Here is a 15,437-nt window from a genome sequence, read left to right as displayed (position 1 = left end):
GGCGGGGCCCGCCTGCGCCATGAGGATCCCGCCCTTCGGGCCCATGCGGGGCCTGTTGGTGCTGCGGGGCTGGCCGTGACTGGGAGCCAGCGTTGGGGGACGGATACAAGCCCCGCTCTCTCGGTCCCCAGCGATGGGAGACAGGTAAGCCCTCCAGGGGCGGGCCGAGAGCCCCGTGGGGGTCCTGGCGGGGGGTGGGGGCGCGCGCCCGGCGGATGCCAGGCCTGTGAGGTCCGCCCCACGTGGTCCCACTGAGGTTCCCTCTGCCTTCTGCACAGGTGGGTCCGGGTGACCGTCCTCCCTGGCTGCGTGGGCTGCAGGACCGTGGAGGTTCCAGCGTCCTGGACAGCGCGCGACGTTAAGGAGCGCATCTTTGCGGAGACCGGCTTCCCGGTGTTGGAACAGCGGCTGTGGCACGGCGACAGGGAGGTATGGCGGGCTGGGAGCCGAGGGCGACTGTTCTCCGAGTCAGGCCTGCCCTGCATGCGAGGGTTTTAGCACAGTAGTATACTTGCACACGGTGACATTGAGCGAGATTTCTTGTTAATGTCGTGGAAAACAGATGTTCAGATTTCAGTGCTTTGTATATAACTTAAAGGAGATTGACATGGGTAGGTGTGTCTGAAATTAGTCGTAATTTTCTTGATTTACCGTTTCAGCATTTGTATGCGCCTTTCTTCCTATTTGTCTGAATCTTTACTTCCTGAAATTAAGATAATTTTGATGGGATTACTTTAAGACATTTTCTTTAAAGCGATTTAATCATTACTCATATTTCTCTATTTGTAATTATTCCAGTTGTAATTGGGATACTAGAAACTATCTTCACCTTTAATATCTAGTAACTTATCCTATTTTTGAATCACAGATATTGAGGGCTGAAAGGATCTTCAGATATAATAGAATCTATTAAAGAGTAGCCTTATACTAAGATTTCTAAAGTACAAATGAATGACAGTACTTTGGAAATTAGGAATTTCTGATATTGTTATAGCTGTCCTTTAAGTTTGGTGAAAAATTCTACAGTTTTCTTAAAGGAGGAGTTCAATTAAAGACATTTTTACTGAGAAGTAACTTGTTCTCTCAGTAAAAATGTATCTTCACTTTTTTTTTTAGGTTTTTGCTATTGGGCCATATACTCACTAGATAGAGAGAGACAGAGACACGGAGAGAAAGTGAGACTGCCCTCTCCCAATGAGCACATGGCAATCCCTTCTCCACTCTCCTTTCTGGATTTTGGGTTTGCGGGAATATGGCACACTGTGATTTTTAAATCCTGGGGCCCAGGACTCCACTACTGGAATCCTGTTCCTTAACCACCACACCACCTTCTGGCCCCTATCACCACATTTTTACATGATAAAGAACATCAATTTCTAAGATTTAGGAGCCTCACAAAGAGTTGAACAGATTACAGTATAGAATGATGTTTCAAGTATGGCTTGTCGGAATAGTCTTGACACATTTTTCTATTGAAAATAGAAAAAAATACATCATGACTTTTCTGGTGACCTATAGATTTCCTTGCTTTGTAATACAAATGTTGATGACGTGCTTAGTACCTGTGATTTAAAAAAAAAAATATTCATTCATTTATTTCAATTTGACCAGAGAGACAGAGTGAGATGTTTTTTTAACAAGCCACCAGGTCCAGGACTCAAACTGTGGTTGGCCATGTGGGAGCATCCAGCACCTTAACCACCATGCCACCTGCTGGTCCCAGTACCTATGTTTTTTAATCCTTCAATTGAATCTTGACCTTCTTCGTACCTGGGTTAATCTTCTGGTGCCTTATTCCCTTAGACACAGATTTCTGATTAATCTCTTTTCATGTGCCTCCTCAGGTGGCTCTCTTTCTCAGTTCCCCAAGATGTTTCTTGGTGTGCAGACATCAACTTGATTGAAGACTTTAGACAATTGAAAAGAAGCAAAGTGTGTCATTTTTACCCTTTTTCTGTGCCTATCATCTCCTTCTAACTTTCCTCTCACGTCTACTCTCCTGATTCTGTTCCACTTCTTTGGGTGCTTCTTTGGTTCTACTTTGTCATCTTCCCTAGATGTGAAACCCCAAGGCTTGGTCATGGCTCAGTCTTGCCGTTGGAAGTGTTTTTCAGGTGTATGCATAGGCATGGATGTGGAATGATGAAAGTAGCAATGTGTGTAAAGCATTCGGGGTTATGTGTGGACAGGAGGAAGGGGTGCTAGCTCTGGTACTTTTGATCTGGTATAAAGTAATGATGCCCTAGACTGTTGCTATAAATGTGGAATTGAAAAGAAAGAGTTTACAGGAGACTTTGTAAGAGACAAAATTGTCATAATTCAGAACCAAATGGATGTAGGAGGTGGGAGGATGGGTGTAGAATAAGACAGAAGGTCTTATGAAGGACATTCTCAAGTCTTGACTCAGGCCAAGAAAGTAAGAGTTTAGTTACCAGAGATAAACAAGTACAAGGGTACTTCAAAAGGTTTGTGGAAAATGAAGTTAAAGTATGAGTTTATTTTGGTGGAAAATATTGTTAACTTCATGCATAGTTTTTCCATAATGTGCATTTTTCATTAATTGTTTTGAAGACCTCCTTGTACAAAGAGGGGAAAAGGTGATTATTAGTTTGCTTTTATGTATGGTTTAGCTGATGGTAAAACATAAAAGAAGTATCTGAGAAAACACTCAAGATGGAGAGGTGGATTGCCTAGACCCTAGTTCCTATACTTCCTGTTTGTATATAACAGGCCAAATGAATTCGTACGTTAGGAGCTATGTTGAATTTCTAATATGAATGAAATAAAACTGATTCTAACCAATTCTAAGATATCTACTAGGTAACAGTATAGACGAGTGTCAGTCAACAAGACAGCTGCACGCTGAGGCCTGAAATTCTATGGAGAAAGGTCAGGGCTGCAGATAGAATTTTAGGAACTAATGGATACTTAGCACATTTTTCTTTCTGTACTTGGTACAATGTCTTCGAATATGATTGCCATTTATTTGAGCACTTGTCTGTGTTTCAGACACCCTTCTAGAAACTTTGCATACATAATCTTGTTTAGTACTCAGAAGATGCTTGCGGGTTAGTTGTTAACTAGTCTATTTGGCAGGAGACTACAGCCAGGCAGAGTGGACAAATACAAGGTCAACATTTAACCCCAGTCACTATAGTTTCATTTCTAGTCTATGGACTTTTAAAATTTTATACCATAGAGAATCTGTCAAGGTGTTGTCAAGGTGTTAACTGGGGATAAATAAAAGTTAAACATAAATGTTTTGCCCAGTGCTTACAAGCTGAAGTGACCAGGTAGATGGTGATGCTATTAAAATAATAAGATGTGAAATAAAATTGTCAGAAGCCAAGCTAGTGAGTTCACCTTTTGATAGTTTGAGCTTTAAGGGCCTTGGAGGATGTCAGTGTGAGACAGATGGTGGTACATAGTCGGAAATGTTGAATGTTTTGAATAGTAAGTGATGTCCTTCACTCCCTGTCAATGAAGTGTGAGTCAGAAGGTGGTAGCCTTTGGTTGAGCTTCTGAGTAAGGTTTGCAGACTGTTGATCTGTTAGAGAGCACTCCATAGGGACACTTTGGAGTGGGTCCTTGGGCTATTTATACTGCTCCTGTGAATCGCAGTAACACATCTTGGAGCCTGCCCATATGAGAAACAAAAAAGTTGACAAAACCATACCAAACATCAAGGCGTTTTTTGGGAGGGCCAATTTCAGGGTAGTTATAGAGCAGAGCATCATCAGGAGTTGGAAATCTCATTTTCCCTTTCATCCATACCACACCATTGATTGAATGATTGATTGATTACTGTGGGAGCATCTGTATATTCCAAAGTTTATTTCTAGGAACAATATCTCAGAGGATCCTCCTTGAAAATAAATGAAAGAAAATTGGCTGCTAATATTTGGGAACTATTACTTAGTATAAACTTTTTTGAAAATGTTATCTTATATATTAAGATGCTAAATGCCCTAAACATGAAATTATTCCAACTAATTTGAAAACAAGGTTTTATTATTTTTATTATTTTTTGTTTTCTAATATCTTTTGAGGTCCCAATGAGCTCTGTGGTGAGTAGTAAACTGGAAATGCTGTTCAAAAAATGCTTTTCTTGGGAACCAGCAGTTAGCGTAATGGCTATGTCGCTGGACTCCCACGTAGTCGACCGCGGTTCGCGTCCCAGACCCGGTGGCTTAAAACTCATGCCGGGCGCGTGTGCGTGCGTGCCCAAGATCCCGAGAGGAGAATGGAGGAGAAGGGATTGCAGCGTGACCATCCCCCCTGGGGGGTGATTTCTCGCTTTCTGTCTCTATGTCTCTCTCTGTCTGTCTGGTGAGCGCACGCGCCCTATAGCAAAAACCTCTCAAAAAAAAATGCTTTTCTTTATGTTAGTGATCTTGATTCATCATAAACTGTTATGTTAAAGCAAAGATATGTGCATCTTTATTTAATTGTAATTTATTTAGGGAAAAATTCTTAAATTAAAAAAAATTAAATCCTTTAAATTTTTAGATAAAGTTTTTGAATACATTTCTAATCTCTGAAATATTTACTTCTCCAGAGTAACTTACTTTCTGATAAGCATTATTTCCTAAGTGAAAAAAAATTGAGGTGAAAGTTTGAATTTATGGTACTAGGGATGATATTGCTTTTCTTTTTTTAAAAAAAATATTTATTTGATTTTATTTGTTATTGTTACTTATTATTATTTTTTAAATTGACCAAAGAGACAATGAGAGAGAGTGAGAGAAGGGGAAAGTGAGAAAGGAAGCTGCCAGGTTCTGGACTCGAACCATGATTGGCTAAGCAGGAGTCCAGCACCTTAACCACCATACCGTCCGCCAGCCCCAGTATTGCTTTTCATATATTTTCTTTTCTTTTTCAGTTAAGTGACTGGACCAAGATTGGAGATCTGACTTCCAAAAATTGTCATCTTTTTGTAAACCTTCAATCAAAAGGCTTAAATGGGGGAGGTATAATATTGACTTTACCACATTTAGTTGTATAAAGATTATGTTTTAACAAAGAAGCAGAGAGCAAAATTGTTGTTGCCAGGGGCTGGAGGGAGGGAGAAATGGGGTGGTGTTAGTTAAAGGATACAAAGTTTCAGTTATATAAAGTAAATAAAATCTGGAGATCTGTAAAATATACTGGGTGTGATTAGCAATACTGTATTGTAGATTTTAAATTTGCTAAGAGGGTAGACTTTATATTGGGTCGTTAGAAAAGTTGTGACATATTTTTCTGTAGTTTACTATGTAAAAATGTGTTGCATGACTTCCAATAACCCGATATTAAGTGCTCTTATCACCAAAGGCAAAAAACAAAAACAAGAGGATTGGGAGAAAACTTTCGGGGAGTGATGGATAAGTTTATTACATTGATGGTAATGATGGCTTGATATTTTTCTTGGGTGTGTACTTATCTGCAGGTGCATTAGGTTATATACATTACATAGCCACAACTCTGTATGTCAGTCATACTTCAGTAGTTTTTAAAAAAGGCCAAGTGAAATGAAAACACATGATGTTGGGATACAGTGAGGGGATATCAGGGCAGAAGAAAACTGAGGTCAGTGCAGCTAGGACAGGAATGAGTGGGATGGAAGTCTTAACACATTCTCGTTTAGGCTTGGTCTTGGTGGAGGGTTATCCCTACTCATTCTCATACCCAGGGCTGTCACTTATGTGAAGGTGAGAAGGTATAAAGTGATTGAATGTTAAAAAAAAAAAAAGAAAAGAAAAAGGAAAACAAAGGCAAAAGAAAAGTGTATCCAGTGATATAAGGCTTAAAGGTACTAGAACTAGGTAGCCATTGAGGCACTGACTGCAAATTTCAGAACAATTAGAACACTGGTTGACTTTAAGAGTATTAATCATGTAATAATAGGTACCACTATCTCTGGTTTATTATTTAGCAGCAAAGTACCCACAAAATACCACCATTTATTCTATTTCTTTTGGAAAATAATAATTTTTATAATCCTTGCCATGATTTTTATTTTTGAATTAATAATCTGTTATGATAGTGTATTTTTAGATGATTTTTTGGAAACTTAATTTGTTGAGTTAAAGAATTTGATATTTGTTAAATCTTCATATTTATAATTTGTAGTTCATTTAAAAATCTTGATATTTGTGGCGTGGTGGTTAAGAGCATTAAAAAAAATATTGTTATTTGTAAAAATTTCCTTTATATTCTACTGAATTGTGTCGTAAGGCAGATTTTTGTACCGGAGTGCCAGAGTGGTATGTCTGAAATGTACCTTGTGTGTGGAGTCTTCAGAAAGTTCATGGAAAATGCATAGTATAAAAAAACTATGCATAGATTTCACCTTTTTTTGGGCACTATAATAAACTTATATTTTAATTCCATTTTCACATGAACATTTTGGAGTACTCTCATATAGTTATATTACATTTTGGAACCAAATTACACGTTGGTAATAGGTCATGGGATTTTTTTATATAAATAATTTAATATGTGTTCTATATTATAGGTCGATTTGGTCAGACAACTCCACCACTTGTAGATTTTCTCAAGGACATTTTAAGAAGATATCCAGAAGGAGGACAGATTCTGAAGGTAGGGTACATGTTGTGTTTATGTGTAATTTACTTTGATAACAATGAGATTCTTAAGTAAAGTTACTTAGAAGTCCTGTTACTTTTAAATTTTAAAAATGTCATCTAGATTTCAATGACTGTCTTTATTTAACTTCACAGCTGCAGTACATAGCTGGATGGGATGGGTTTGAGATTTCAGTCATGAAAACACATGAGATTCCAGGGCAAAGGAACACACTGAGTTGCTGGGTACTGTAATCAAGTACAGTGTCGCTCCAGTGAGGTTTTATGTAGAATCCTGTGCAGGGGTAAGTAAGCAGGCAACCAGCCAGTCAGCCAGCCAAGCAGATTAACACAAAGTCCACATTCAGAAGTCATAAAGACATGCCCATTTGGGACCAGCAGTTAGCATAATGGCTGTGTCACTGGACTCCCATATAGTCAACTGTGGTTCAAGTCCCGGACCTGGTGGTTTAAAACTCATGCCAGGCACGTGTGTGTATGTGCCCGAGATCCCGAGAGGAGAATGGAGGAGAAGGGACTGTGGTGTGGCCATCCCCCTGGGGGGTGATTTCTCGCTTCTGTCTCTCTGTCTCTGTCTTTCTGGTGAGTGCAAAAGAAACAAAACAAGAAACTGAACAGCCATAAAAGAACAATCATGGAATATACTGCTAAAATTAGATTTTAGGCATAAGCTTAATAGGAAATTTCCTTAATTAATTGTAAATGTAGATCAGTTATGTATTTTCCCTCTCATTAACTTACCTAGTGTTTATTACATTCAATATCTTAGCCCTCATTTTATTTTCTAGTTAAGAAATTTTTTAAAAATATGGCCTGGGTCTCTAATTTACGTCATCATGCTCGACTAAGCAGTGATTGAAGGCTGTGTTTTTAGTGATCGTTATGATGGGATATTGGAGGAGTTTCAGTCCATCTTTTAGGATAGAGACTAGTGGTTCACAGAGAGTTAATTTGAAAACTATGTTTATGTTGACTCATTAGGAAAGTGAAGATGGAAAGAATGTGGTCATGAAGTTCTTATGGGGGTAAACAAGTCAATGGAATAGGGACCAGCAGATGGCATAGTGGTTACATCGTTGCTAGACTCCCACCTAGTCCATTGTGGTTCAAGTTCTGGACCCGGTGTTTTGAAACTCATGCCGGGCATGTGTGCCTGCACGGCCAAGATTGCAAGAGGAAAATGGAGGAGAAGGGATTGCAGCATGGCCATCCCTCCTGGCGGGTGATTTGTTGCTTTCTGTCTCTCTGTCTGGTCAGTGCATGTTCCCTATAACAAAAACCTCTCAAAAAAAAAAAGAAAAAAAAAAAAGAAGTCAATGGAATAAATTAAAAATGGAGATTTAGTTGGTGATAATAGGAGTAAGGTCTCATCTACTCAAAAGTTGTGATTGGGATTCTAGTGGAAAACCAAGCAGCGGTTTAAGTAAGATAGCTGGCAAAGAGCTGACGCTTATACTTCTGCTTTGCTTATTGCATGTATATGTATTGTCACCAGGTCAGAAGAATCTTTGTTCCTGGAATATTTTAGTAGAATTCTGCTGTGCTAGATTTAATAGGAATCTTAGATAGACCTAGGCTTAGACTACCACCTTTTGTAATGTTTGCTGAGTCCATTTTAGAGATTTTAGTGACTTACTCAAGAGCAAATGCAACATTTATTGCTGCTGCTTTTCAGAATCCTCTGAAGATTACAGTTTTGGAGGAAAGTTTCCCATCCTATCTTTTGTTCAACTTGCAATTTATAGTTGGAGTCTGGGATGGAATTTTTCTTCAGTTTTCTCCATGTCTCCTCCCTAAAATACACATAAATAACAACTATTTATTTATTTATTTAGGAGAGGTTTTTGCTATAGGGCACTGCGCTCGCTCACCAGATAGACAGAGAGACAGAAAGTGAGAAATCACCCCCCGGGGGGATGGCCATGACACAATCCCTTTTCCTCCATTCTCCTCTCGGGATCTTTTGGTTTTTTTTGTTTTGTTTTGCTTTTTGGAGAGGTTTTTGCTATTTAGGGCACGTGCGCTCGCCAGACAGACAGAGACAGACAGAGAGACAGAAAGTGAGAAATCACCCCCCAGGGCGGGTGGCCATGCCACAATCCCTTCTCCTCCATTCTCCTCTCAGGATCTTGGGCACACATACACACGCGCCTGGCATGAGTTTTAAGCCACCAGGTCTGGGACACGAACCGTGGTCGACTACATGGGAGTCCAGCAACATTACCATTATTCCAACTGCTGGTCCCTCCTCTCAGGATCTTGGGCACACACACACATGCACCTGTGTGAGTTTAAGCCACCAGGTTCGGGACTGAAGCCATGGTCAACTACATGGGAATCCAGTGACATAGCCATTACACCATTGCTGGTCCCAATTAAAAATATTTAAATGAGAACAAAATACAACCTCTAAAGTACCATCATGTTGTAAGTTAACGTTGTGTTTTGCTACCTATTTCTTATTTCTATCCTTTTATTATCATATCCTAATATAAATAAGATTGCTAATTTTTAGGTATTCTGTTAGATTAAATAGGATGAGAAGATGGCTTAAAAAATAAAAAATCTTATGAGAAATAGGCAGTTACATAAGTAGGAGGAATGAGCTGAGAGGAGGCAGGGTAGGCATGTTTCACATGCTCCTGTTTGGAGTTGAACCACTGGTGGGATAAAATGCTCTTGTCCTTTAGGATTCCCTGAGCGAACCAAAAGCCTGAGGTCAACAGGAGCTTTTCAGTTCTGTGCTCTCAGTCTCCTTATAGTTGTTTTGTTTCACATGGACACCATTCTACTGTGATAAAGTCTTCATTCTTGGAATTGCTATAATATCGATATTAAGTAAGCTCTCTTCGGTTTCTGCCAGTCTAATACAGTGATCTCAAGGTTCCAGGGAAGTAAAAAAGTACTTCTCTCAAAAATTCATGGTTCATTTGTATTTCTAAAGATCCATCAACTTAAAACATAACCCTTTGATTTGGTTTGATTTAAGTCAGAGATCATTCAGGAAATGATCATCTATTAATTTTTCCTTACTTTAGGTAAGGTCTAGAATAAGCTATGGAGCATAGCTCTGAAGTTCAAGTTTTTGATGATTATAAGGTGAGCTCTAGGGGCTAGATCCTATTTCAGAGTCTGAAGTGCCCTTCAAATTGACCAGAGCTCAGCATGCTTTTGGTAGGTGTCTAGAAGTAGTTGGGGTGGTCAGGATTAAAAATTTTGTTGAGGCTACTGATGGATGTAAATCTTGCAATTTGCTCTTTCCATTTCATATTGTAGGGATCTGGCCACCTATCCACTCACTCATTATCTGGCAAACAAATCTTATTAGTCCCTTTTTTAACTTTTCTTTTTATCTTTTGCTAGAGGGCATATGTACTTGCTGGAGAGAGATGAGAGACAGAGAGCAAGGGAAAGTGAGAAAGCATCCTCCTCCCCCTAATGGAGGATGGCCAGAATCTTGGGCTTGCATGTGTCTCAAGACACCCATCCAGAAATGGAACCATGCAGTTGGCCATGTAGTTGGTTCCAGTCACATGAATCACCACACTGGCTGGCTCAGTTTAATTTTTCTATTATGGAAGGACTGAGTCAGTCCTCATCATCAGGAAGGTTTCAGCTTAGTCTAGAGAAAGACATGTTCAAAGCTCAAATTCTCAGGATTGTAGCTTCTTAAAGCTATAGATATTAGATTGATATTATTTGGTTTCTTTTTTTATGAAAAAAGATAAGTTTGGTAAACAAATAAATATATACTTTTAGTAACTGCTGAAAAATGAGATACCTCTTACTGAAAACTGTATACAGATTTTTCAAATAGAGCAATTTCTTTTGAATGAAGACTTTGGATAAATTGTAAATGAGAGACAGAGTTATAAATAGTCTCAGGTTTTGTACTTAAGAGTTTGTGTGTGGGAGCCAGCAGTTAGCATAATGGCTATGTTGCAGGACTCCCACGTTGTCGACTGAGGTTTGCGTCCCGGACCTGGTGGCTTAAAACTTACGCCAGGTGCGTGTGCGTGCATGCCCAAGATCCCAAGAGGACAGTGGAGGAGAAGGGATTGCGGCATGACCATCCCCCCTGGGGGATGATTTCTCGCTTTCTGTCTCTATGTCTCTCTCTGTCTGTCTGGTGAGCACAGGCGCCCTATTAGAGAAAACCTCCAAAAAAAGAAAAAAAAAAAAGAGTTTGTGTGATAACATTTAATGACACATTTTACCTCTGCATAACTGGAGAAGAACTTTATAAATGTAGTCTCATAACATACATAACAATTGCTTTTAGTAATTGACACAAGTAGTGAGTTTCTTTTACTTAAATATATTTAGTTTATAAGCATTATAGGTAAATACAAAGATGGGCAGTAGGTTACTGTACTTAAATGTAATTATTTTTTGGTAGGAATTAATTCAGAATGCAGAAGATGCTGGGGCCACAGAAGTTAAATTTTTATATGATGAAACGCAATATGGAACGGAGACTCTCTGGTCAAAAGATATGGCACAATATCAGGGTAAGAATCAATAGTTAGGAACAAGTTTTATTATATTTTGATGGTTTTATGAAACTTTAAATGATTTTGTAATGCTCTGTGTAATGAACAATTTATTATCATTTGTACTTTCCTCTTGACATGTTTAATCCATGTTTGTCTCTGCTTTTTGTGGGAAGGTATCTCCATGGGATAGTATTTTAGAGAACAAAGAATAAAGATCTCAAAACTCAAAACAATGAGCAGTATAAATTACATGGGCTTTTCTCTTTATTCAACTTTGTTTTATATTATCAGTAAGATAAAGGGACACCCTTTCCATATACCTAACACTTTCTGGCATTTGGCGAGAAGTCTTAAGAGGCTGTGCTTTTGTATTTTGTTTTCTCCTTTAGATATCCTTGATGCTGTTTAAAAGTGGGGTGGGAAGAAAGATTTAAAGAGAGAAGGAAAAGGAAAATTAAAAGACATTTAACAGGAGAGCCATAAGAAATAGACTCTTTGTATCTCATTACTACTATATGAAATGTGTTAAAAAGAATGTTCATAACTTTTAGTACAACTCTAAAGTAATAGGATGATTACAAATGACTGTATGTGATGGAAAATTACTGGGAAAAAGCAGGGTCAGTTCAGCTCTCCCTAGACAGGTTTTTTAAGAGAGTAATTCATATATTTTTAAAAAGATGTTTTATGACTTAGATGGGTAATTGGTATTATTATTAACTATTGAATAAATATTTAGCATTTACTATTGCTAATATAGTCATTCTTAGATCAAATTTGTGATGTGAAAATTCCACTTACTCTACAAAGAGAGATGTCAGATGTGGTCACATCAGATGGCATGCCTTCAGTTCTGTCCTTGGCATCTTGTGCCAGTCTTCTCAGAGGCTGGATCATTTTTATAGTGAGAGGATTAAAGTTTTCTGGCTCCAGTTCTATGATTTAATGTAGGCATTGTAAGAAGCATCTAATTTGGATTTGAGGGATTTCAGCTTAAGTTCTGGTCTTACGGAAGACTGTTAAATTGTGCAGCTCCAGGGCACGACTGCATGAGGGGTCGTGACCGTCCGCATACTTACTCGCTGCTCACCTATAATTTGTTATAAGGGAACAGTGTGCCTCCCAGCCACTTTCAGGATTAAATGGGATCACATAGGTGGTAATGTCCTATGTCTGGTGTTGTGCTACTGTTAAGTATTACTGATACTGTGCAACCACTAGATGGGAGTGTAACGAGATACTAGAAGTACTTTGCCTTAGGAGTCTACCTAATGCCTAGGTTTTTTGTTATTCTAGCCCTGATTTTTACCTTATTTTAAAAGATATTTGAGACAAGATTATTTAGCTCAGTTTTTGCATATTTAGAGATAGGCTCTTTAAGATGATATTAGACTAAGAAGTTTAAAACAAACATGGACATATAAAAGTAGGTGGCAAAGATCTTTGCTATCTTTATTGAACTAAATCTTATTTAATTTAGTTACGGGGACTCTGCATGCTCTTGCATGTTTGAGAAGGTTTCTCTTGCATTCAGGTGTGAACAGTCATCTTAGGTCACAGCTTTTTTCCTTTAACCGGCATCAGTGATACAAATGAGAACTCTTGGAGACCCGCTTGTTTTTATGTCTTTTTATGTAATGAAATAACAGAAGACTCAGATTGTAAAAGCAGATACACAAGAGTAAGAGGTCTTACCAGTGTGCACTTTACTAAGGATTTTGCAGGTACTGTTAATTAAGAGATACAGATGAAGGGGACATGAAGTCTGGGACTCTTGGCTCCTCTTCCTCGGTGCTTTTGTGCTTCCTTAGAACATACCCTGGCCTGGAGTTAAATAGTCTGAGTGATGCATGCAGACCGTCGCTTTCACAGAAGGAGCTATTTCAGCTGTAAAACATGTTTATGAGGCCAAACCATGGTACAGTAATAAAACATGATGGTCTGTGAGGCTGACCCACTTGGGGAGGTTATGGATTTGTGTCTAGAGACCTACTCAGGTTCTCCAGGCACGGGCCATAATCTAAGACCGGCTGAGGCTGGAGTGGATTGTGGTATCAAGACCCCATTTGTGATGTCCCTCTCTCTGTTTTGCTCATGGGTGAAACAAATAAACTTAAAAAAAAATTCATACAACCTGTTCATGTTTTTCTCTCATAATCATGTAGCTCATGACATTTTCAAGGGTGTCATGCCTTGTAAATGTATAAATTCCAGGTTATTTACAATAAGCAGCCTCTTGAAAGTATTCAGTAGCTAAGGACTCTCCTCTCCTCTTAGTAAATATCATGAGCATGTTTGTCAGAGATCTCTCATCAGCATGTTTTCAAGGATATTTGGCTGGGTCATCTCTTTCTTGGGTATTCCCTAGGTAAAGAGAGAAAATAGACCATAGGTCTGCTGCTGGCCCTTTCCTTTCCAGACAGCCTTTTTGCTTTTTCTCTTAGAATGTTTATTCCTTTCTTATCTCACTCTCAGAAGCGAGAGCACACCTTTTGATCAGGATAGAGGTAGAGTATGTTTGCAGTTGATCTCAGTGATAGAGGCAGAGAATGATCCAGTGAGACTTGGATCATAGTTGATGGGAGCTAAGACAAAATATGTGACATCTCCCCTAATTCCAAGATGTGTATGGTCAGAAGTATACCTTGATTAAAAACATTGAAAGAGGAGGACCAACAGTTGGTGTAATGGCTATCTATGTAATGGCTATCTATGTCGCTGGACTCCTATGTAGTCTACCGTGGTTCGAGTCCCAGACCTGGTGACTTAAACTCATGCGGGGCATGCGTGCGTGTGTGCCCAAGATCCCAAGAGGAGAATGGAGGAGAAGGGATTGCGGTGTGGGGTGGCCATCTGGGGGGGACTGTGATTTCTTGCTTTCTGTCTCTCTGTCTCTCTCTGTTTTTCAAGCATGTGCAAAACCTCTCAAAAAAAAAAAAAAAAACCCAAAAAGCAAAAAAACAACCAAACAAACAAATTGAATGATAACTAGGTCCTTTCTGCTAGATGCAGAGACCAGTCAAGAACTGATGCATCTAGCTGACTTTCCTAGTTCTCACAGGTGGGGCCATCTGTGTGCACTGCCTAGTTTAGACACTAAACACTCTAGTTCCCAAGGCTGACAGATCCGCTCACTGCGATACTTTGCTCCTTGGTCCTATTTTCTAGGAGTTACACTGACAGTATAAGATAAGAAACAACAGTTTCGGTATGTCTAAATCATCGTAGGGGATGGAGATTGGAGAGGGAAATTCTTTTCATGTGAGACACTTTATTTGAATATATTCTGGAAATCTTATTTAAACATTGTCATATTAGTGGTTTTTAAAAAGTTATGCAAGAAAATACCTTGTATGGCAAAAGCTTGAAGCTGACAAGAAAGTCTAAGAAACAAACCTCCAAGTACTTAGAAGGTGATTATTTACATTACTAAAGGAGTATTTTTTATCTTAGGAAATAGTTTACTAACCAGGTGTTCTTAATACATTTTCAGTTAATTCCATTTACAGTAACAATAAGAGATATAAATATGCTATTTAGAACTATTTTCACTAAGTATAATACACCATGGTTAACTTCCTTTTTGCTCTGTTTTTGGTGTGTACATAGCATAAAAACCTTTCATTTTTCCTATTTGGAATTTTCACCAATAATACTGTATTTCTTTTATGAATTTTCACCATTAGTCTGTGTTCTTATTTTTATTTCTAAAACAATTGGAATTAGAGAATAGAATTCAGTCCATTTACTCCTCTGCATTTTCCCATCAAATAAGTGATTCTGTATAAAAGCATCTCTTGAAACAGAATGGAATACTCACTTTGGTGTACTTCTTTCTGAATCCTCGCTGTGCCTCTCACGCTCAGGGCCTGCGCTGTATGTGTACAACAACGCTGTCTTCACCCCGGAGGACTGGCACGGCATTCAGGAAATAGCCAGAAGTAGGAAAAAGGACGACCCTTTGAAGGTTGGAAGATTTGGGATTGGGTTTAATTCTGTGTACCATATAACAGGTATAGTATTTGGCTTTTCAGTTGTGATAATAGAAAATATTTCAGCCTTTATTCTGTAACTTATTTGGCTAACTTTAGAGATGATACTGTTTTAAAGGCTTCTCTCTAAATTCTGGCACTGGCAAGAAGTTTGGGGAAGAGGGTCCTTCAAAAAATTTATGAAAAATACATATGAAGAAATTATGCTGGGTTTTTATAATTTTTTGCACCAAAATAAATTCATACTGTAATTTGATTATCCATGGACTTTTTGAAGTCCCTGCATATGTCAGTGGACTATCAGTGTATCTTTAATTTTCTAAAATGACTGTGGGAACTATATATAAATCTTACATCATTAT

At 38.6% G+C, this 15,437-nt stretch overlaps 1 protein-coding gene across 3 annotated transcripts in view; it reads left to right on the top strand.

Moving 5' to 3' along the window:
* Window positions 1–15,437, top strand: part of SACS (sacsin molecular chaperone) — an 85,870-nt gene that overhangs the window by 39,127 nt on the left and 31,306 nt on the right. Inside the window, exons 1-6 of one of the 3 annotated variants that reach the window (XM_027776158.1) lie at window positions 7–144; window positions 279–429; window positions 4,883–4,970; window positions 6,497–6,582; window positions 10,987–11,098; window positions 14,950–15,096. In XM_027776158.1, the coding sequence (XP_027631959.1) occupies window positions 134–144; window positions 279–429; window positions 4,883–4,970; window positions 6,497–6,582; window positions 10,987–11,098; window positions 14,950–15,096 (595 nt within the window). In that variant the 5' untranslated portion in view covers window positions 7–133. Of the gene's footprint in view, window positions 1–6; window positions 145–278; window positions 430–4,882; window positions 4,971–6,496; window positions 6,583–10,986; window positions 11,099–14,949; window positions 15,097–15,437 lie in introns of those variants that run through there. The other 2 variants (XM_027776157.1, XM_027776159.1) reach the window with 2 other exon arrangements.

Source organism: Tupaia chinensis, unplaced genomic scaffold (genome assembly GCF_000334495.1).
Source record: "Tupaia chinensis unplaced genomic scaffold, TupChi_1.0 Scaffold000634_1, whole genome shotgun sequence".
Lineage (NCBI taxonomy): Eukaryota > Metazoa > Chordata > Mammalia > Scandentia > Tupaiidae > Tupaia > Tupaia belangeri.
This window is presented reverse-complemented; position numbering and strand designations above follow the sequence as displayed.